The sequence below is a fragment of the Rhinolophus sinicus genome, chromosome 5 (assembly GCF_057876585.1).
Source record: "Rhinolophus sinicus isolate RSI-liver-muscle chromosome 5, RSI-T2T, whole genome shotgun sequence".
Taxonomy (NCBI): domain Eukaryota; kingdom Metazoa; phylum Chordata; class Mammalia; order Chiroptera; family Rhinolophidae; genus Rhinolophus; species Rhinolophus sinicus.
In genome coordinates this window covers 52,392,019-52,416,237 of record NC_142505.1, presented here as the reverse complement: position 1 = coordinate 52,416,237, position 24,219 = coordinate 52,392,019, and the positions used below count along the sequence as shown (strand labels likewise).

Genomic DNA, 24,219 nt, shown 5'->3' with positions numbered 1-24,219 from the left:
CCACAGAACACATAAGGATCTTATCCTATAGCAAGCTTATGGAATGTTAGGTTCTTTTTCCAGAACAAAATGGACTTCAGAGTCCTGGAGGAAATTCGGGACCTTGGGCAAAAGCCAGCGGTCAGAGACGCAAAGGACGTGAATAATAAACAATTTATTTTTGATAACTGGAGAACGATCACCTTCATATGTGTTTCTCACTTGAGCCTCACAATCACCCCAGCAATAGAAGAGAAACTCATGATTTAGAGCGGCTGAGTGACTTGCTCAAGGTCACAGGCTGATAAAGGGCAAAGGCAAGTCTCAACCGCAGGCTGTGAGGCTGCAAGGCCAGTGGTCTCGTGCCTGCAGTGTCTCTGCCAGGTGATGGGTTCTCACTTCTCTCTTCTTATTGGTCCCCGAGAGCCCAGAATCACCTTTGGGATTTTCATAATGAAGAAAGGCCTTCATTGTTCTTACTGACTTGGGATGGAACGATTTCCTGCTGGCCTAACTTGGGTCCTGCTTCTTCACTCAGGGGCACACAAGGATTCTTTCAGTCTTGGCTGCTGCAGAAGGGAGCATGTGAGCTCTCCCTCCTCTTCAACACCTTCATTCTGCGCTGTGCATCCTCAGCCATACCTGGCTGATTTGAGACAGCTGTACTCTGCTGATGCTGTCATCCGTCTCTCACACACTGGGCACAGGCCTGGCTTCTCCTGCCCAGTCTCCTCTCCTGCGCCACCCCACACAGTTGTGAGCTTTTGTGGTCGCAGCCTGCCTGACTTCCCACCTGTGGTTTCATCAGCAGACACAGTTGAGATGTGCCGCCAGCCCAGGCAGGGCTCACAATGGTAGCTTTCACCTTGGGGTCCTTTGAGGAACTGTCTCAATGGGGGAAAGCTTTTTTCTAATTTCCTTTTCTCACAATATTCAACAGCAAAGGCTCCTGGATACCCTTTCACAGTAATTCTATCCACTGTGGGCTTGTAAAGGCTCCATTTCTCACTGCCTCCTCTTGATTTAAACTTTAGAACTTTCAATAAGATGTGATTTCTAAAGAACAGTTGCAAACAAAAAAGGAGTTGCTAGGTATAAATCAGTATCCCTTTGGAGGGCTTATTATGGGTTGGTTGTATCTCTCCCACATTCACATGCTGTCGTCCTAACCACCAGTACTTCAAAATGTGACCTTATTTGGAAATACGGTCATGGCAGATGTAATTAGTTGAGATGAGGTCACACTGGAGCAGGGAGAGCCCCTAATCCAATACGACTGGCATCCTTACAAAAAGGGGAAATTTAAACACAGAGACACCCAGGAACAGAGATCAGGGGAAGGCATCTACAAGCCAAGGAACACCAAAGATTGCTAGCAAACCACCGGAAGCTAGGGGAACAGCATGGAACAGACTCCCCCGCACAGCTCCGAGAAGGAGCCAAGCTGCTGACGCCTTGATTTCAGACTTCTAGCTGCCAGCACTGTGAGAAAATCAATTTCTGTTGTTGAAGCCACCCAGTTTGTGGTACTTTGTTATGGCAGTCCTAGCAAACAAAGACAGAGCCATCTGACAAAACCTATTAAAATTTAAAACATGCACATGCCCTTTGACCCAGTGAGTCTACATTTAAGAATTTACGCTTCAGATATACTCTCACACTCTACAAACACATGTATAATGGTGTTCACTGAGGTATTGTTTAATAGCAAAAAACTGGAAAGGAACATCAGAAGGGCACTTCTGATGGATATAATGGAACAGTATGCAGCTCTTAAAAATAATGTAAAACATTGTTTTCGGCAAGAATCATTCATGGATGGTAAATATAGAGGGACTGTTTGATGAGGAGCAGGATATCTACACAGTCTCAAAGTGTCTTTCTTGGGATGACACAGACTGCTTATTAGTTGCCAGGAGACAAATAATAACTTTACAGTGAAGAAATCAGACAACAACCTGCTGTGCATCGGAGGATGTGATATTTATAACTCAGGAGCTATTTCAACCAGGGAATATAATACAACCTGAATTTAATAATGAGGAAGCAGCAAACTCAAATTGAGGAACACGTCATAAAATAATGGGCCCGTCCTCTTTAAATAGCTCAGCATCGTGAATGACAAAGACAGGCTGAGGGATTGTTTCATATTACAGGAGACTGAAGAGACAGGAATGTAGTATGTGATCCTGGATTAGACGGTGGCTTGGGGGCATGTGGAGAGGATTCTGTGTAGGACATTATTGAAACCACGGATGAATTTGGAATATGGATCATAGATTAAAGCATCGCATCAATGCTAAGTTTCCTGAATGTGATCATGTGCCATGGTTATGCGAGAAAATATTCTCGTTCTCAGTAAATACACCCTGAAGTATTAGGGGTAAAGGGACATATTATAAGCCACCTACTCCAAATGGTACAAAAATATATACTTCTAGATACATAGATGAGAGTAACAAAGCCAACGTGGCAAATGTTAAAACGCTGGTAATAAATCAAATGTGGTAACACATACCACGCAATGACACTCAGCAATAAAAAGGAACAATTGACATATGGAACAACATGGATGAACCTCAAAAACATGCTTGGGTGAAAGAAGCTAGATACACAAGACTATGCATTATATGATACCATTTATATGAAAATTCTAGAAAATGTAAAACTATAGAAACAAAAAACAGATCGTGATTGCAGGGGGCTGGGTGAGCAGTTAAAATTGATGAATTTATAAAGGATATACAGGAGGACTCTGTACTGTTCTTACAATTTTTCTGTAAATTTGAAATTATTTCAAAATAAAATATTTTAAAAAACAGAATGAGTAGATCTGTATGGGCTGGTATGAAATGATTTCTGAGATACATATTTTTTATAAATACGAAGGTGCAAAGCCATGTATCTAGCATGTTTGAAAACGTACAGCTAGAACTTCTCTATGCATATGTATGCAACAGGAGTAGGCAAACACTGGCACGCTGCCTGTTTTTGTCAATAAAGGTTCACTGGAACTCTGCCATGTCATTTGCTTGCATGTCGTCTTCGGCTGCTTTGGCACAACAGCAGGGTTGTAACAGATTGCATGGCCAACAATGTCGAAAATTTTACTATCTGGCCCTTTACAGATGAAAACGTTTGCCAACCCCGCCTTAGAAAATTTAAGAGGTATACACAGGACAGTAAGTGTTACCCCAAGGAACTGGAAATTGGGATCTGGGATGTTTTCATTACAAACCTTTTAGTATTCTCTGAAGTTTTTTGTACCATGTGACTCTGTGGCTTTGATAAAAATAATTTGTAAAGATGATGTATGATTGCCTTGCATTTTAAAGGACCAGTGTACTCTCAACTCACAGAATAACGTTCCTATAAACACTGGCATCTGACCTGGGTATGTTCCACCTTGTCCTGATATCAGAAACCAGTCGGCTAGGCTCCCTTTGTAAATGGCCGCTTGCTTTTCCTCAGAGGCCGGTGTGACTGGCATAGGTGGCCCCAGAGACCCACGACATACCTGGTCTTGTTTCCCCCAGATGATCTGCGTTGGGACCTTGATCTTGTCCATGTTCTGATGAAGGGAATACCGCGACTTCTCACTGGCGATTTCCAAAAACACTGTTCAGAAAAGGAAGGCAAAGTGAGTGCAGGCTGGGCTGTGCCCGTGGGCACCGCCGTATAGGAAAGAACAGTCATGGAGCTCCAGGCGCCACTTCCCTTCTTGAGGGGCTCAAGGAGACAGACCCAGAAATGGGAGCAATAGAAGCCAGCCACCCATAAGGCTTCACTCGTCACAGCACAAAGCTTAACGCAGGGCTACTTACGCTTTCGGTAGAAGCTGTTATGAGGGATGCGGACGTCGACAAGTCCTTGCAGGATCTAAGGATAAATAGGCCGAAGTTAGAAAGCAAGAGATTCGTTTCCTCAGGTCCCTCGTGGCTCTAGGACAACGAGGGAAATAAAGTCCAGGTATTCATGGCATTGTCAAGGTTTTAGGGCCTGGTCCTCCGAGTTCCCGTGATGTAGCATACGATGTAATTGGGAATTAGGTTCATAAGAGGCTTTTTTTTTTCTTTTTAATTAGGAAGGAATTTGGGTAATACTGTGAGGCCAAAGGTCCCCCCGTATGTAAAAAACACTGGAGACGGCCACACAGACGCTTTATCTTGAGAAACTCGCTGCTTATCTTAAAACCCCATCGGGAGGAAAATAATATCAAGTAATTGCTCAATAATATCCAAATGCAGAACAAAGTCCATTAAAAAAATTAAACTGTTGGGGATGAGGGGCCTCTTAAATAATGAAGAAATAAACTATTGGGAAAGGTTCCAGAGTCCCTCGTTTATTATTTGATATTGTCTTTTCCTTCCATGCTGAGGGCTGTGAAGGCTGCAGCAACTGTGGACAGGCCAGATCTCTTGGGCACTGACCCAGAGAGGTGCTGCAGCCAGAAGGGACACAACTCTCCTTTTCCTCCCGCCTCAGGGTTCTTGAGGTAGGGTCGTGGGTTTATTTTAGCAGCCGTCACTCTTCTCAGCTACCTGGGAACAGTCTGAACCTCTTAAATGCATTCTCAGGAGTCCTGTGTACAGATTAAAGAGGGGAAATCCAGCCATAACTGCTTTGGACTCACCAACTCTCTAGAGCATGACTAGAATCTGATCAGTACTAGAAGTGGAAGTCCAGAGGTGAGACCAGTGGCAAGTTATCCAATGCATTGCACTCAGCATCAGACATTTTCTTCATTCTACTATCTATTCTGCACACATGCATCATATCCATCTTGCATCCATCCATCCAACCTCCACCTCTGCTCCACTCACCTATCCACCCATCCATCCTGCATCTCTGAATCATATTAAGCATAAGTCTACCCATGTATCCAGTTATCCCGCACCCACTAGCCCATTTACTCTCCATCCCTGCATTCTCCAGGCAGCCTTGCATCCATTGATCCATCCAATTTATACCTAGGACCTACTTCATGCAAGCACTGTGCCAAAGGCTGGGGACAGAACAGTCAATTAAGACAAAATCCCTGATTTTACAGAGGTTAGAACAGACAATCATAATGCAAAACAAATACACAATCATAACACAATGTGGCACCGTGGGCTGGGGGCTTGGGTGCACCTTCTCTCCCAGGAGGGAATGACTTTTAGAGCTGCCATTTATTTTCTCCTGGTGTTTTCACATCTCTGACAAGTCAAAACTTGTAATTTTCTAAAACCCTGTTAGAGGCCACTCTATTCTGAGCAGAGATCGGTGCCGGGAGGGGATCAGTGCATCTTCACAACTAAAAGACGATCTTAGGGATAGAACATGCCACAGAATCAGGTTCTGGGTGCTTCCAAACCTATTAACTGAGTCACGTTCACAACTTCTGAATAGAGCCCATTCTCTAAACTCCTAGGAAGATCTACCCCATTCTGAGGCAGGGTCCAGCTCCTACAGTAAAGGGAGATAATCTGCTGTTATGGAGCCGCAGCCATGGACTCTCCTCTTGGCTTTTCACTCTATCCCTAGATGACTTCATGCAGACCCACGACCTTTATATCACCATTGGCTGATGGCTCTCACGGTGTAGCCCCAGACCAGGCTTCCCTCAGCAGCACTTGTGGATCCCACTGCCCACTTGACAGCTGCACTTGGAGGCCTCACAGGCAAGTTGTATTTAACACACCCAAGATGGAGCTTTTAGCTCCTCAACTCACCCTTCCTCTCCTTCTCCTGTTCATAAAATTCTACCTTTATCCAACTCAAGTACCAGTAGTCATCTGTGACTTTTCACCTTCCGTCATCCTTTACTTCCAGTTTGCCAGCAAGTCCTGTCCGTTCTTCCTCCCAAAGCATTTCACATCTCCCGTCTCCACTGCTACCACCCTAGTCTACACCACCATCATCTCCAAGCTGTAACAGCATCCTAATGGGTTTTCCTGCTTCTGTTTGTGCTCCCCTACAATTCTCAGGGATGCTCCTATTGTGCTTAGAAAAACCTGACTCCTTCCCATAACCTATAAGGTCCTACATGATCTGGCCTAGTGGTTCTCAAAGTGGGTCTTAGGAGTCCATAAGGTCAAACTATTTTCATAGTAATACTAAATGTGACTTGCCTTTTTGTCACTTTCATTCGCTCAAAAGCATACTGTTTTTCAGAGCCTATACAATGAGGGATAATATACTCACTCTGATGGCTAATGAAATGAGTGCTTGTATATTCTTGTGTCTTAATTTTTTCTGACTTTTAATTCCTAATATGGTAAATATCAATAATTATAACCCCCACAAATAAAAGCTCTTTGGTCTCAATAATTTTTCAGAGTGTAAAGTGGTCCTGAGATTAAAAAAAAAAAAAGTTGAGATTCTTTGAGTTAGCCCCTGCCTTCCTTTCTAACCTCATCTCAATCCATTCTCTCCCTCATCCTCTAGGCGCCAGTCACCCTGGCCTCCTTCCAGCATCTTGAATTTGCCTTTGTTTTTTCCACCTCTGTACGTGCTGTTCCCTTAGGGAGGTTTATCAAATCTTCCACTACCTCCCTGTTTTTATTCACTGCACCACCTTCATTTCCTCTAGAAAACTTATTACAATTTGTATTTGTTTGCTTATTAATTGTCTGCCTTCCCACTATCCTGTTCTGTCTTATTTATTCTCCACCGTGCCCACACGCTGTGCCTGACGTAGCACAGGCACAGGACAGATACTTACTGAAGGAATAAATAGAAGAGTACAGAAGAAGGGAATGCATGAAGGGAGCTGGGCCTGGCGCCTGAGCCTCTGGCAGAGGCAGGTGTATTGCTGCTGGGATCACATTACCTGCTGGGGCACCTTGAAGCGGACGTAGGAGCAAAGCTGAAGCATTTCACTCATCTCTTCTGGGGTGGATGGGATCAAGGGAATCTTCTCTATGGCGGCTGAGTTCTGCAGTTCTTTGAGCCGTTGTATGAATTGATTATCACTTGAGTATTGCAGGCCTGTGGGATTCATACCAAAATAGCTTGGCAACACATCTACCTTCATACCAACCCCCATTTTACACGGAGAACTTCTAGTACCCCAGAGCTACTATAGTTTAGGTACTTTTCACCAGATTCCTTTTGAATTGGTACTGCCATCCTTGCTCAAAACCATACTTAGAAGACAAACAAAAAAATCCTTCAAGATATTTTAGGAACTGGTGACTCAAACTGTGGTCTATGGACCAGCAGCACTGGGAGCCCATAAGAAATAGAGAATCTCAGCCCCTCCCTAAGTCTCTTGAATCAAAATCTGTACTTTAACAAGTTGTCAGGAGATTTATCTGTATGATAGAGTTTAAGAAGCATTAGTCTTGAAGACAACTTGCCTGAGCCCCTTTCACATCTGTATTATTGGGAAGAGATCTGATGAAATGCATGATTGGAAGAAAACATAGGACTGAAGGGTCTGACTGCTTCTCCTCTTGGCCCAGACCCACTTCATAATCTCTTATTTGGGGTTGATACACAAAACACAGTGAGAGCAAGTACCCCATGTTGGGACAGTAACTGCCCTCTGTACAATCTCCCTTCTTCTAGGATAGCATTAGGCGACTGCTGAGACTGAAAAGCTTGGAGATGGACCATTATTTCCTATACCCTAGAACAGGGGTGTCCAAACTGCAGCCCGTGGGCCAACTGCGGCCCGCAACCCATTTTTAATTGGCCTGCAGCAAATTCCAAAAATATATTTAGTTTACTTAAATAAACCAGGTGAGGCAATACGTACTTCACCTCGAGTGAGTAGCCCGGCTGTTTGTGTATTTTACCGCATATGGCCCTTGGTAAAAAACATTGAAAAAAGTTTGGACACCCCTGTCCTAGAGCATGACACAAGAGGGCTCAGTTCGTACAGCTGACACATACAGGAGAGCAAAACTAATTTTCACTTCCAACACTGAGCAAATTTCCAGGTGTTTAACATAGGCGAAGAACTAGATTTTAGAAAGAAAGGCTGTGGCATCAATACTACGCTGCAGAAATCCATGCTTTATAACTCTCCTATATTCAGCAACTCCTTTAAAACTAACACGGGTATCACGTGGCTTTCACAATGCCATGAGGGTAATTATATGATCTAGATCCTTTCACTTTCAAAATAATCTTATATTAAATGTCATGTTGGTACCCTGGATTGGATCCTGGAACAAAAAAAGGACATTAGTGGAAAAACGAATGAAATCCGAACAAAGCCCAGAGTTTAGTTAATAATAATGTAGCAATGTTGGTTTCTTAGTTGTGACAAGTTCACTGTGGTAATGTGAGTTGTTAACAAGGGGGAAACTGGATGATGGGTATATGGGACTCTGAACTATCTTTGTAACATTTCGGTAAATTTAAAATTATTTCAAAGTAAAACGTTTATCTTTTCATTTTCGCATACTAACTTAATTTTAAATTTCCAATTGAAACCCAGCTGTAAAACTCTGAGCAAATGAACATATACTCGAAAAAGCCAGTTAGCTCTAACCTTCCATAAGCGATTTAACATTGAATAACCTTCCATAGGGGCTGTTTCTCTGATTCTCAAACTTTATTATTAAAAGACAAACTGATTTCAGACATGGTGCTTAGGAAGAGAAGAAAAGAAAACCCCCTTGGAGCTTGCCTTCAATTTCAATGTCCTTAACAGGCCTGAAAACTATTAACTTTCAGAGTGACTGAAAGATTTTAAAGGTCAATTTAGTTACCTTTCAATACAAGGTGTACATGTTTGACTCAAGACTGGGTTCTAGTGGATAAAGGAGGTAGCGAATATGAAAGGACTTCCAAAAAAGCCATAGCTTGGGTTCTAGAACCAGACAGCTTAGAATCAGTTCCTATGCTGGCTCCGGCACTTCTATAATTTATTTGTGCCTCAATATTCCTACCTATTAAATGGACATACTATCTTGATCTGGATAGTAATTTCATATGTAAAAAGTCACTGAGATGTACACCTAGAATTAGGGCATTTTACTATGCGTAAATCATATTCCAGTAAAGTACCACAGAGAGGGAGACGGAATGAGAAGGAAAGAGAAAAATTAAGATTTTTTTTCTCTCTAACATATTATCAATCTAAGTTTAAAGATTTGTATAAGAAAAATACATTTAAAAAATCCAATTTCAGATCATAATTTCTGGGGACATGTTATAGCTGAAGTTGACATATATACAAATAAGAACAGAGAAATTAAAGTTTGTTGATTTTTAAAAAAGATCTTGTAATGAATAAAGATCTCTGAGTTTTCAGCAGAAAAGAAGAGCGGCATAACAATAGTACCTTCACCTCACAAGGTTATGGTGACAACTAAATTCATATAAAGAGCTTAGCTCAAAGAGCTCAGTAAATGTTGGATTTTAATATTGCCATTATATTTCAAAGTATTTATGTCCTGCAAAATACTATACACATTTTAATTAACTACCAAATTCCCTATGGAACAGGCTGGCTCTATAAATGAAAAGTCAATGTGGTTACGATTATGGTTAGACAACCCTTGTTTGGTTACTTATCACTAAGGCATTGTATATCTCTAAAGTACATATCAAAAGATGATTCTAAAAAACAGTCATAGCAGACATGGTCACTTGTCCCTTCAGAGATTCAGACCCCGCTGTGCTCAAGTCACTAAGGGAGGTATTTCAGCCTGGTCACTTACCAGCAGGGCACACGAGAGATAGGCTGCAGATATCTGATGGGTAGTAAGCAGCGTACACCCCAGCCACGTTGCCGCCCATGGAGGTACCTACCAAGTGGAATGGTTTTTTGTTCAGCTTGAGGCATTCTACAAACTAGGAAGGGAAATGAGAAGGAGGTTTGGTTATATAGCTGTAGACAGTGACAACAGTGATTACAGAGCAAAAAACTTCTACTGTCTATAGGGACAAACGACAAGGGCTATTGATGAAAGGGGGTCTGAAACTCTATGGGATCAGTTATCCAGAAAAGCCCGTGGCAGGCATGTACTTACCTTTACCTGTCACAAGTGATTAAGGGGTCATTCATGAGTATAAAACCAAAAAAGATTCCCCTAATTCATGCGTCAACAAACTTTTCTATAAACGTCCTAAGAATAACTATTTTCTGCTTTGTGGGCCATATGATCACAGTGACAACTACTCAACTCTGCTATTATAGTACTAAAGCAGCTGAAAATACATAAATGAATGAGCATGGCTGTGTTCCAATAAAACGTAGCTTACAAAAGTAGGCAGTAGGCCAAATATAGCCCATAGGCCATGTTTGTTGACTCTTGCCCCAATTTAAAGCCCTTCTCATCCATCCAACCATCCACTCATATAACTACCCACCCATCCATCTGTGTATTCAACCATCCAACCATTTATCCAACCATCCATCCAACTATCCATTTATCTAACCAACCATCTGAAAAATATTAATTGGATATCTGTTATGTACTAGACACTATGGTCAATTGCTAGAGATACAGCAAAGAGCCAAAGAGATAGGTTCTTGACCTCATCAAAATAGTTTAAAGGGCGGGAAGTGGGGACAGACATTAAATAAACATCCTCATCTGGGGAAACTACCTAATGTCAATTTGAAACTTACGGACTATTAAATTCTGAAATGGTCCATGAGCCCCACGACCTTGAAAGCCCAGCTAGTGGGGGACTAAAGATAGATGCTAAACTAGCACAAAAAGCAAAGGGCAATCTCCCCATCCTGCACAACTAGGCAGAAGGGCTATTGCTATCATTGTGTAGCTGGTAAGCGGAAAAACAGACTCTAGGCAAATGGTTTTGAGGAATACTACACTCGTTTTTCAAGGAGCTGAGAAAGTGCCCAGATTGTCATATTTCTTCACAAATAACATCAATAAGCTTAGAGGCGCACAGTCTGCAATAAGTCCTGGCCCTCCACAGCTGAACAAGGATACCATTGGACTGCCATTTTGTTTGCATTTACTTAACAGAATGCCTTGGAGACTGGTTAAGAGTCAGTATGGAACTCCCCTGCCTGCTCTCCAGGCTTGGGCATGCGATGGTGGGCAAGACCAAGTCTGGGCAATTTCTGGTGGAACCTCCTGCTTACCTGGTGTATCCTCTTGACTTGCCCGTCGATGGACAGGTCATCCAGGGAAGAGCGGGTGGTGCCCTCATGTCCTGGCATGTCCACACAGACCAAGTGCAGGTTCTTTGGAAGGAACTGAGGACACACAGGCCCAGAGAGTCAGTATGTGGTATGCAGAACATTCCTGCCCACTTTTCTGGGGAGACTGCAGCCACTTACCAAGTCACCTGGATAACCATCCCTGGGGATGCATGGCCCTGGGCCATCAGAGTTTTGCCCTAGTAACATCTGATGGGAATAAGCATTGCCAGTGGCCTCATAGGGAGCAGAGGCCCCCAAAGACTAACACACGGATGGAAGGGGAGTAGGAGGAGGACTGGAAAAGGGGCACAAAGGTCAGGGTAGCAGGCTTAAATCTCCTTCTTTCTTGACACCAATTAGCAGGTACTACCCTCCTTCTCCTTTCCCCCACGCTATCCATTCTTACTCCAGTCATTCAGCCACTGACTTGGAACTAGAAGGGATGGCGCTGTTTTCCCAGAGCTCTTGTCAGCCTCAGAGCCAACAGGAGCGAGGCTTTCCACAGGAACCATGGCTGACCACCCTAATTCTGGTTTCAAACTTTTTCTTCTTTGCATTAAGGTTATCTCCTGGGGTGGTTATTATCCTAACACACCTTCTTCCCTTTAAATATGTGCCACTGTTAACCAAGAAACTGAGAGACATCAGTTATCAATAAACAAATACCCAGTTATACGAAAGACGCTTATCGGAAGTGGGGACAGGAAGTGGGAGGTTCATGAAGGCATGAGGGTGACTGTCCTCACAGCAGACTTCGGAAATGAAAACATAAGTAACTGGAGGATGTGTGGGCCTTTTCCTTCTGGCACAGATCATATATAAGATCATTCAGATATGGTCTTGTTGAGGTGGGAGCCTGGGGTGCTTCCCTCCCAAGACCTCCCTCAGCCCCAACCTTCACCAGCCTGTCACTTACTGAGTAGAGCAAGTTACCACACCAAAGTAAACCAGGACAGAAAGTGAGTGATTTGGAAAACTCCCAGAAAACTGCCAAATCAAGACCTTTTATCTAAATGGCTAAGGAAAAAAAAAATAAAGAAAAAAAAAAACAGAAAAAGAAGGAAAGGAGGGGAGGGGGGAAGAGGAAGGAGGCAAAAGGGAGGGGAAGGAAGAGGAGAAACTTGGAGTATAAAAGAACAAGTGATTCTTTTTAAAAGCCTGATCTTGATAATGACAGTTCTGAGATGAAGCTGAGTGAAACCTTTCCTATGAAATATTCATAAGGTGAAATGATTCATAAGGTACAGACTTTACAAATACCATTCAACTCAATAAATTTTGTCTGATAAGAGGATTTGAGTCATATATCACATTAGCTTTAAAATGATTTGAGCCACAGGTCTGGGTTCCCTTTGTTCTCTACCATTGCAGATGACCATATGCCCAAGTGCAAACCCTTTTCTTTACTGAATGACATCGTCTTGAGAGAGAAGACTCTAGAACTGCACCTTGACCAAGGTGAGCCACATATCCTTGTGCGCAGAGAAGCCGTGGAGCATGAGGATGGAAGGTTTGTGCCCAGGCCTGCCACGGAAGGAATAGCAGAACTGATAGTCTTCATGGCGAACGTAGCGGACCTGCATACCCAAAGCCCTCCGCCAGTACCTGGGAAGGAAAAACACAGGCAAAACAACATCAGCAAGCTCCAGAGAAGTAGCTTTGAAAGGGGCACAGGTCCTTTCTATAGTCTTATTTCGAGGTCAGACCAACACTTCTCCTGGCCCTCGTCTTCCACGTCTCTACTCTGGAATTGCCACAGCTCCACCCTCAAGGAGCACTAAGTGAAACGGGGCCAGAAAGTACCTTAAAATGAATATTCTGATATGTTATGTTACAACAGAAGCACTCTAACTAGGATGGGGTTAAGCGGTGTTTTCTTAAGAAGCATGACACGTAATAACTGTTCGTTAATACATATTTCTAGTAGTTTGAATGGCAGTGCAAAGGAGGAGTGGGTGGTGCAATCTCACTGGGTGTCTGACTAGCCCTATCTCTGCCTTGATTGTCTGAGCTTCAGCAGAATTCCAAATGGCTGGTGGTGAGGGTGGGAAGGACTCTGGAGAGGCCAGGACAAAGGTGGTTTCCCTCTCAGAGAGTCAGCCTGAAATCCACACCTGAAATCATGGGAAGTGTAGGCACGATGGCAGCTGTGTACAGCACAGTCATTCTGAAATAAGTACCCCTCTGCAGAAGTACTTTAACTGGCAGGAAAAGCATCAAGAAACTTAAAGGTAAAGCATATTACCCTGCGTCACTTGCAACTTGCTATTCATGGAGATGAGAATTGGACTCTCATCAAGGCTGCAGTTGCTGCTGGTGGCGTCATTCCACACACCCACAAATCTTTGATTGGGAAGAAAGGACAACAGAAAACTGTCTAAAGGATGCTTGCATTCTTTATGCTCTCAGGACTCTCAATACTCTAACAGCTGTCCAATGTTGGTGATTCTACTGGACTGGATCTGTAAAACACACAATGTTATCTATGTGTAAATCTATTTGAGCAAGCTGGAGGTTTAATTACCTTTCTAACCAATCAAATTTCTGCATTTGAGTCTGAACCATATTTAAGTTGTACTGTGGCTTTAAAGAAGGTATTGACTCTGATGTAGTGGATTTTGATGGAGTTGACTGTTTTTTTTTTAAAAAACAGTTTAGATTTTAATTGTGATGCAGACGTTATAGTAACAAACATTTGGTTTTGTGCAGACATTATTTCCACTCCAGTGGATAAAGACAATAAATCATATCCCACCCCTCCCCGCAAAATATGTATTTTATTTTCTAGGGATTTTGAGAATGAGAACTTATCTCTTAAGAACTATCGGCATTGGTCCTCTGGTTTTATTCCTTACAACATATGGCAGCTCACTGAAAACTCAGATTCTGCTGGTTACATAAGACTTGGCAGTGCTGGAGTTTGGCCTGAAATTGATTTCAATACGAAATTACCATCTAAACAAATTGAACTGCATGAAGAATCTCTCCAAGACGAAAGATAATTAACTCAATCAGAGATTCACTTTGTGGTATACTTTGCACCAAACAGGTAGCCGTCTTGCAAAAGCAAATAGCCTAAATTGACTGGTTTTAACCCTTTATGTAAAACAAAGGGAGGGGAGATGAGGATATATATTCATGTTTGTTTGGATCTACATACAAAAAGCAGGGGAGCATATATGAGATGCTATTAAGATAGGTATCTGGAGTGGAGGTGGGTATATAGTGAGAAGTAGGTGGAGAGGGAACAGCGGTGGGAGGGAGCTTTTATCTCATTTCTTTTAATACTTTTTCAGTGAATGCATTGACTATTCAAAACATTAAAAATACAATAAAATTGGCTAGCCTGAAACTCTTATGACAAAGCAAGCATATTTCAAAATTCTAAATCATTCATGCACTATAGCATACATTTGTTCATTCATTCATTCATATCCCAGCTCATTTTTATTTATTGATTATATGATCTTGACCCTCAATTTTCCCATCTATAATGTGGGGATAATGGTAAAGATTAAATGAGATAATCCACATACACATTTTTTTTTTTTTTTAAGGAGGGCGCAGTTCATAGTGGCCCATGTGGGGATCGAACCGGCAACCTTAGTGCTACAAGCAAGCACCGTGCTCTAACCAACTGAGCTAACCGGCCACCACCCACAGACAGAATTTTACTCGATGCCCAGCACATGGCAAGTATTCAATAAATGATAATTAGTATTATATAAAAAAGATTCTATCCTTCAAAATATATCACTTGCCAATTCAAAGGAAAACTGGGAGAAAAATTGCAACAAATATGACAGGCACAGATTGACAACCTTAATATATAAAAGCTTACAAAATGATAAGAACCACACTAAGGCTCCAATTCAACACTGGGCAAAATAAATGAAAAGATTACCCAGGGTAGAAGAGATATTAATGATTAGGAAACATAGGAAACATGTCCAATTTCACTAAAAATTAAAGCAAAGATATACCTTTCTAATGGATTTCTAAATTGGAAAAAATGCCTTTATAAAAACAATGATAATATTCAGCCTTTCTAGAGAGCAGTGTGGAACTAAGCATCAGGCAAATTTAACAACCTCATGCCTTTTGACCCAATAATTATACTTCCAGGAATAATCTGTCCAAAGAAAATAAGCAGAAATCTTTTTAAAAAAAACACTTCTGAAGATGTCCAAGACAGGGTTATTTCAAATAGAAAAGAAAAAAAAAATTAGCATTAACCTAATGTCCATAAACAGAAAATGTATGACACAAATTATAATGTATCCAAACAATGTAATATTTGCTATTATTAAAAATGAGATCTTCAAAGAATATTCAATAACACTGGAAAATGTTTATGACATGGTATCATATGAAAACATAGGACCCAATTTTTTAATACTACTGATTCCAATTCTGTTAAAACTTTTAAAAAATATATACAGATGAGGTGGGGGAAAGAGAAGTGGTGAGAACAAAAGAGGCAGTGAAGAAAATGATTTGAGGGGTCATGGGTAATTTATATTTTCTCTGCGTTGCCTTTTTATAATCTTCAAATTCTCTACAACTCTACCATAAAATACAGTACGAGATCAAGGAAGAGCTGGAAGGACCTCATAGAAAAAGTGAGGTTTGAATAGGCACCTGGATACACCACACCTATTAGCTGGAGACAATGCAGAAAGGTGAGCCAGAAGGTGTGCACAGCAGAGGCCAGGGCATGGAGGATAACCAAGCATGACTGGAATCCAGAGTGAAGGGGCGAGACAAACAGCCTGCGGACCAGGCTCAGGAATTGAGGGCGTCTTCGTTACCAGGTGGAGCTCTTTGGCACTAATTATTTAATCAGTACATCCAATGGAAAACTTTACCTAGGCTTTGGAAACAAGGATTGGAGAACCAATATTTTCAGTAATTTCAAATGATCCTCTCAATGAGAGAGTGAAAAGAAGACTCCTTAAGCTACCAGCTCAGTTAAAAAATTATGGAAACAAACAAACAAACAAATAAACCCAGCTTCTTTGGTTTAAGGATAATAGAGAATAAATTACCTCTAGCTCATAACTATTACAAAGGCGGAGATTAGAAATAGCTGTAAGCCGACGGAACAGAAACAGAGACGAATTAAGCTGGGATGCACACATGTCTCAGGAGCAAGATCTTTTACAGACAAACAATCTTGGTACAAAAGCCAAACTGCTCCTGTTTCAGGGACAGACGTCACTGAAGCCCAAAAAAGAAGCCTCCATGGGGTTCCTCTTTGAGAAAGGCTCCCAGGGTCCAGACCCTTTGTTTTACAAGTGTTTCCTTTGCTTGTTTACAGGAACTTCTGAAAAAAGTACTTATATATTTCTTTTCTTTCTCCCCCATGGTAAAATCCAGATAACATAAAACTTACCAATTTCACTTTAAGTGCACAATTTAGTGGAATTAAGTACATTCAAAATGTTGTACATCAACCATCACCACTATTCATTTATAGAACTTTTCATCATCCCAAATAAAAGTTATGTATCAACTCGTATTAAACAATAACTCCACTCTTTCCCTGCCCTTAGCCCCTCGTAATCTGTATTCTAATTTCTGTTTCTATGAGTTTGCCCAGTCTAGGTGAAGGAGGAATATGTCTCTGTGAGTCTCCAAATGATGTAGGGCACTTTGGAGTGAGTGAATGAGTGAGTGAGTGCTGGGATCGTGTCTCGTGAGACCAAAGAATGGAAACACGGACCCAGGAGAGGCAAAGAGTTTTAAAAAGATGATAGGTTATTGAAAGCAAAGGGTCAGAGCTCCCGAGCGGAAGGGGGTGCTGAATGGAGGTGTCCCCGTGACTGAAGCAAAAGCTCTTCCCTTGCCTATTTGGGGAAGGGGAGATGTTTGAAGAAGGGAACTGGCTCCTTCTAATGAAATTCGTCTACCAGGTTTGTTCTGCTTGCCCATCCTGAAGGAATTAGCAAAGTAACCCACTCTTATCTATCAGATCTGCTTCATTTATCAGGCCAAAAGGAATTTTATGATTAACCTCAAGGCATTGTTACATTTTGTTCTGGAGAAAGGAGTGATTTCAAAACCTGGAGTTTTACCATACGCTGTCTTTGTTTATTCCACCAGGGACCTCCCTGTCTACCTAGGGACATGCTAGCTAACCTGTCTCATAGGTACCTTGTATAAGTAGAGTCATACATCCATATTATAGAATGTATCAGTACTTCATTCCTTTCTAAGGCTAAATAATATCACATTGTATGAAAATGCCCCATTTTTTCTATGTATTCATCAGTTGATGGACATGGATTATCTCTACTTTGTGGCTATTGTGAAAACTGCCACTACGAACATTCACGTACATGTTTTTATGTGGACATATGCTTTCAGTTCTCTTGGGTTAATACCTAGGAGTGGAACTGCAGGATCACTTAGTAGCTCACTTTTTTTTTTAACCTTTTGAGGAACTGCCAGACCGTTCCAAAGCAGCTGCACCATTTTACATTCCTACTAGAGTATGCCAGGGGTTCAATTCCTCCACATCCTTTACTGTTATTTTTTTTAAGAGAAACTTTTAATTGAAGTATAAGTTATACAGAAAAGCACACAAATTGTAAGTGTATAGCCTGATGGATTTGTACAAAGTGAATGAACCCAAGTATCTGCCACCCAGATCAGGATCTAGAATATGGTCAGCATCCCAGGGGCCTACCTCATGTCTCTCCCCATTACTACTCCCTAAAGGTGAGCACTACCCCACTTTCATCTCTCCAGGAGCATTTAATCTGTTTCAGAACTTCATCAAACAATAAGTATTTGTTCATATCTGTCTCCTTTCACTCAATATTATGTTTGTGAGGATCATTCATATTGGGCTAAATATAGGGCTATAATATAGCCCTATTTCTTTACTTTTCATAGCTGTATAGTATTCCATTGTATGAATAATTGCATGGCTATACCTCTGTTTATTTATCTAGTAGAGTATTAATGGACAGTTGGGTGTTTCAAGTTTGGAGGTATTATGAACGAAGCTGCTATGGAACATTCTTGTATATGTTTTTTCATCAACATATATACTCATTTCTGTTGGGTGAAATTAGTGGGTCATTTTATCAAATAGTTTTCCAGTGGATAAACCAATTTATACTCTCATCAACAATACACCAGATTCTAGTTGCTCCACATCTGTACCAGGTTGAACAGTAACACCAACCCCCCCAATTCATTGTCTACCTGGAACCCATAAATGTGACCCTATTTGGAAATATGGTGTAATCAAGGTGTAATCAAGTTCAGTTGAGGTTATAATGGATTAGGGTTGGCCCCAAATCCAGTATGACTCTTGTCCTTACAAGAAGAGTGAAATCAGGACACAGAAACACACTGAAGGAAGAACACCATGTGAAGACAGAGGCAGAGATTGAAGTGATGCAATTTCAAATCAAGAATTGCCAAGGATTGCTGGCAACCAACAGAAGCTAGGGAAGAGGCATTGAACAGATTCTTCCTCAGAGCCTCCAGAAGGAACCAACCTTGCCAATGCCTTGATTTAGGTTTTCTAGAATAAATTTCTGTTGTTTTTAAGTCCCCCAGTTTGTGGTAATTTGTTACAGCAGCCACAGGAAGTTAATACAACATCCTTGCCAATACTTGGAATCGTCAGTCAGCCTTTTTCATTTTAGCCATTCCGTTGGGTGTGTAATGGCATCTCATTGTGCTTTTAATTTGAATTTCCCTTATGGCCAATGAAGTTGAGCACCATTTCATATTGGCCATCAGGATAAGCTTTCTTACGGAGTTTTTCTATGTTTCCTTCTAAAAGTTTGATCATTTCATCTTTCACATTTAGATCTACAATCCACCTGGATTCAATTTTTGTGTGTGGTATGAGGCTGCAGATGAAGCTGCATTCTTTTCTATGGCTGAGTTACAAATTATCATAAGCTTAGCGGCTTAAAACAACACCCATTTATTAGTTCACAATTCTGATGAGCTCAGCTGGGTCCTCTCCTTAAGGTATCACAAGGTTGAAATCAAGGCACCAGCGAGCTATCTAGAAGCTCTAGGGGGAAAAAAAATCATCTTGTAAGCTCATTCAGGTTTTAAAAAGAATTCAGTTCCTTATGGTTTGGGACTGAGGTCGCTGGTTGTCAGCCAGGGGCTCTCTGCTCCTAGAACATTCTTTGTCACGTGGCCCTCTCCAACTTCAAACTAGCAACAGCACTGAGTCCTTCTCATGCTTGGAAGCCCCTCCACTTTTAAGGTCTAACTGATTATTAGATCAGGCCTATTTAGATAATCTCTCCTTCTTTTGGTCAACTGTATATCATATAACCAGGGGAGTGCTATTTCATCGTATTCACAGGTTCTGGGGATTAGAGAGCTAAATCTTTGTGGGGCTATTTTAGGAATTCTGCCTGCCAAAGGGGTCAAGATTAACTTTTTATCCAGATGAATATCTAAGTGACTCAGTTCCCTTCCTCCGCAGCAGAGCAGTGCTACCTTTGTCATAATTCAAAAGACTGACTCATCTATGTGTAAGTCTTACTGGACGCTCTTGTCCCATTGGTTTATCTGTTCTTCTTTGTGCCAATTTCACTCTTTCTTGATTTACAGTTGCTTTACAATTTTAGTCTTGATGGCTGGTAGTGAAAATCACCTAGCATTATTCTCCTTCAAGATGGTTTTGCTTAATTGGCTCTTTGCTTTTCCTTATACATTTAAAAATAAGTTTATTATGTTCCATAAAAAAATATCTGCTGGTATTTTAAATGGGTATACACTGAGTCAGTAGATCATTGTGGAGAAACCTGACCTCTCTCTGATAGAAAGTCTTTCAATGCACGAGTATTGTCTATCTCTCCATTAATTTGGATCTTTCAAAATTTCTCTAATACTTTGTAGTTTTCTGTATAGAGGCCTTCTATATTGTTCTTTAATCTTAGGTATCTTATATTTGTTGATACTATGGTCAAATGGTATCATTAAATTTTTTTTTCATTTTGTATTTGTTGCTGTTATATAGGAATATAACCGATTTTTGTTTATCTTGTATTTAACAGTCTTGCCAAATTCACTTATTAATTCTAACAAATTGTCTATAGAGTCTTTTGGACTGTCTAGGTACATAGTCATGTCCTCTGCGAACAATGTCAGTTTTCTTCTTTTCCAATTGTTATTCCTTTTTCTCTCTTATGATTTCTTACGTTGATTTCACCACTGAGTTCCTTTGGGAAAACCAAAATTTTTAAAACTCTCAGTCTTTTTCATTCCATGAACAGTCCTGATAATTTACACAATGAAAATCGGAGCTGCCTCTGATGCCACCCACCACGGCCCCGGCATCTCTGGTTATGGCTCTGTTGAATCACAGTGAAGCGTTTGGTACCTCATGCAGGAGCGAGCATAGTCCACAATCACTGTAGACATGGGTTGGCCATGCCAGGGACACAGAGACCTAGAGAGAGCTGCTCTGATGACCAGCCTCCCGGGGATCTCTGGTCCTGTTCCCCGCGGTGCTCAGAAGACCTCACAGGGAAGTCCAGGCAGGTGCGTGATGTGATGATTTCACCACACTCTCATGCTCATATGGCAGGGCAGCGGGGGTGTTTGGGATGCTCAGCTCCCCCTAATGCCTGCCGTTTCTGTGCACGGAGCAATCCTAAAAATTAACCTGACCAACCCAGGTCTGCAGGGCGACCCCACTGGTGGGCACTATGGGCAGCTGAGCAAATTAGGGATGGTAAAGGGACATAGTGACTCATGGCAAAGCTGCTCATCCTATGACAACCCCTGTGTAAATGTCACTTGCAGTGAGGCAATTGGAAGGAACTAGGCAGTGCATTTCGGTGGGGTGGGGTGTGCTGGGGGAAGCCACTCACAGGATTCCAGCGACATCTGCAATGGCATCATGGTTCTATTACTATCGTCGCAGTCCCCCTGGCATGATGCTACCTGGCATGATCCAAAAGGTTTTCTAGGATCTTCATCCTCCCCAACCAGCAGGCTTTCTTCTTGGCCTGTGCGCCCAAGTTCACAAAATAAAGAGCATTGTGTTTGTCCTGCAGCCATAGCTCTGAGCTGAGTGACAGACATGGGCAGGCTTTGAGAGCACATGCTTCTATACTGACAAGAAGGGACAGCTCTGCTCTGTGGGGCCTCTGGTTGTTGGTGGTATTATTTATTAATAAAAGTGACTTACTTGCTCTGTAGCATTACATATAGTGGCCCCAAATGGAAACAATCATTTGGACAAATAAAATATGATATAACTATAGAATGGGCTATCATTCAGCCACAACAATGAATGAAGTACTGATACATGCTACCACAAATTGTATGATCTTATTTATATGAAATGTCCACACTAGGCAAATCCAAAGAGATAAAACATAGTCACTAGTTGCCAGACAATGAGGGAGGGGGAAGCTGGGAATGACAGCTAACAGGTATGGGGGTTCCTTTGGGGGAGATGGAAATGCTCTGGAATTAGATGACGGGAATAGCTGTACAACACTGTAAATATATTTAAAAACACTGAATTATACACTTTAAAAGGGTGAATTTTATGTTATGTGAATTTTAACTCAATAATAAAGTGAATTATTTACTATGAAGTTCTTTTTTCTCTTTGAAAATCAAGTATCAAAATTATTCTGACACTGACTCTGAAAGCCTTCTGATGGCTCAAGGAACCGGGGGTTGGAGGACTGCATAGCACGGGGGCTGGTTTCTGCATGCGCTGGATGGAATTAGCCTTTATATAATCCCACTTCTGTATGCAGCCATATCCATGGTTACGGGCTACATCACTGAAGTGCATTCTCTGCTTCAGTTTGATTTGGTTTAAAAAAAAATGGCATTTGTGTGTAGAGGCCCACTGTGCCTCTGCAGGGACACGAGGGGCACACAACTCTGGCCTCTCCATGTAAGGCTACATGGGAGTCTTGGCCCCAAAGCACTCCTGCTGCCAGCACTGCCAGGACAACAGCATTTAAACAGCTGGAGTCTCAGCTTCATCAATGCAGAGGTGAGTCCCGAGTGAGCCTCTGAAGGGGTCACCACCTCCCCAGCGAGAGCGACAGAAGAAAAGCTCCCTTCTGTTCAATTAGCTTCTTTTCAAGGATCAGAGACTGGCTGGCAGGTGGAAAATTCCACACTCTAATGAAACAAAAGGGAGCCAGAAAGGAGGGCAGTTAAAGGGCACAAGTGCAACCTCCTTGCATTTGTCTTTCTGTGCACTGGAGGTAGCTCTAACTTCCCGAAGTCCTAGTGAAATCTCCATGTGCTTCCCTAGGGCACAAGGAGGAACCTTCTGTGTTTCCTTCACCAGTGGATGCACAGCACGGGGGTGGGAAGGGTGATCTGATTTGGTAAATGGACGGTGGCATGAAAAGTCATTGAAGCCTCCTGAGGAAGTAACTCCCTTTTCAACTGTTAACCTTCTGATTCCATTGAGGAGAAAGGCTGTGTTCAGGGCTGCGACATCTTTCACTCCTCTCTTAGATTTTGGAACTAAGAGAAAAGAGACACAGAGTCTTTGGTAGGTAGCAATATCTAGGCTACAATTGTTTGAATGGCACTTATGTATGTTTGTTTCTTTATGTTAATTTACTATTTATGGTAAGTATGGCAAGATTTCCACTTAAGATAATGATATTTATATTACTCTTAAAATAAATTGATTTAGGCTACCAAAAACAAGTAACTCACTCTAGAGAAAATATGAAAGTAGAGGTGGTATGCAGATAGGGCAAGCATGATAAAGGTGGTACAAGAATGACAGAAGGATTGGAAACATCTTTTTCTTTTTGTTACTTTAGTAATGAATGCTTTTAGCACAGATCTAAAACCATTCTGTCCTACCCATGCCATCTCCCCGGTCCTGCTCTTTCTAATTCATTTATTAGTACACATCCCTGCACCTGTCAGAGCATCACTGGCTCAGAATCCAATGACCAAGAAAACTATAAGGAATCTCCATATAACGTGCACAATCCTTGCTTAAAGAAGAGTCAGTGACTCTGGGAGTGAGAGTGGCCTCCTGGGCAAAGACACTAACAGAAACCTAAAAGGATTTACCTGGTGAGAAGCTACGACCAATTCTTCAAGAACACCCCCAAAATTCAAAACAGGATGTCTTTCAACTTTTCCATATGTTTCAAATATTTCATGATAAAATGTTGAACAACAACATCCAAAAGGACAAGCAGAGAAGATGACACTATTATAATATGACGCCCTTGGAAATTGTAATTATAAAATTAACTCACCAATAATAGATTTTTATCAGCGCTGAAGGCCACAGGAGAAACGAGGCTACAAACGCCAGGATGGGGATGGCCAGCGTCCCGCCTGCAATCACAAACATGTTAACCACGTCCAGGTCCATTCTGCTCTTTAAGGCTGGCGGGCACCTGCAGGGGATGAAGAGAGCGACAGTATTGAAACTCTGTCTCAGGAGAAAAGGAGCAAAAGGGAAAAGAAAAGTGCAGAACCCAGAATGAGGATAAAGATAAGGAGGAAACAAAAGCAGGCAATTGCTCAAAAAACTAAACAGGCCTGACAACTACACGTAATGAAGAATCATTGAGAGGACCCTGGCTTCTATTTTAAGCTATAAAGGAAGTTGTTAGAACAATTGGGGAAATCTGAGTATGGACCGGATATTAGATAATATGATTGTATCAGTGATAACGATACTCAATTCTTGAGTGTGATGGTGAAGTCGTAGTTACCTTTGCAGGTAGGAGAATGTGCTTGCTCTTAGGAGATGTCTGTTGAAGTATTAAGAGGTAAAGTATAGTGATATCTGCTACTCACTTTTAAAAGTTGAGGAGAGAAAAAAACAGTGTGTGTGTGTGTTGGTTGGTTGGCAGAGAGGAGAGAGAAATAAAGCAAATATGGTGAAACGTTAACCATTGGTGAATATAGGTGAAGGTTACATGGTAATCTTCAACTTTTCTGTAGGTTCTTCAGGTTTAAAAATATCTATAGCAATTTTTAAAAATTAAAAGTTAGGGAGGACAGAGGACCTTAAAGAAAGAAAAGGAAAAAATATACATGTACACGTGAATGCTTATATACACACAGAGTATCACTGAATGCTGTATACGACACCAGTAACTGTGGTTGCATCTAAG

At 41.6% G+C, this 24,219-nt stretch overlaps 1 protein-coding gene and 1 pseudogene across 5 annotated transcripts in view; one reads left to right on the top strand and one right to left on the bottom strand.

Annotated features, from left to right (window-relative positions):
• The window catches only part of LOC109443595 (monoacylglycerol lipase ABHD6), a 67,546-nt gene that overhangs the window by 23,527 nt on the left and 19,800 nt on the right, over positions 1 to 24,219 (bottom strand). For 4 of the 5 annotated variants that reach the window (XM_019724150.3, XM_019724152.3, XM_074313176.2 and 1 more), the window contains 7 exons: positions 23,350 to 23,493; positions 12,544 to 12,700; positions 11,036 to 11,149; positions 9,639 to 9,771; positions 6,794 to 6,951; positions 3,804 to 3,858; positions 3,497 to 3,597 (listed from right to left, as the gene is read on the bottom strand). In XM_019724150.3, coding sequence (XP_019579709.1) covers positions 3,497 to 3,597; positions 3,804 to 3,858; positions 6,794 to 6,951; positions 9,639 to 9,771; positions 11,036 to 11,149; positions 12,544 to 12,700; positions 23,350 to 23,468 — 837 coding nt within the window. In that variant the 5' untranslated portion in view covers positions 23,469 to 23,493. Of the gene's footprint in view, positions 1 to 3,492; positions 3,598 to 3,803; positions 3,859 to 6,793; positions 6,952 to 9,638; positions 9,772 to 11,035; positions 11,150 to 12,543; positions 12,701 to 23,349; positions 23,494 to 24,219 lie in introns of all 5 variants that reach the window. The other variant, XM_088798522.1, reaches the window with a different exon arrangement.
• Positions 12,715 to 13,557, top strand: LOC148758249 (histone H2A.Z pseudogene; annotated as a pseudogene).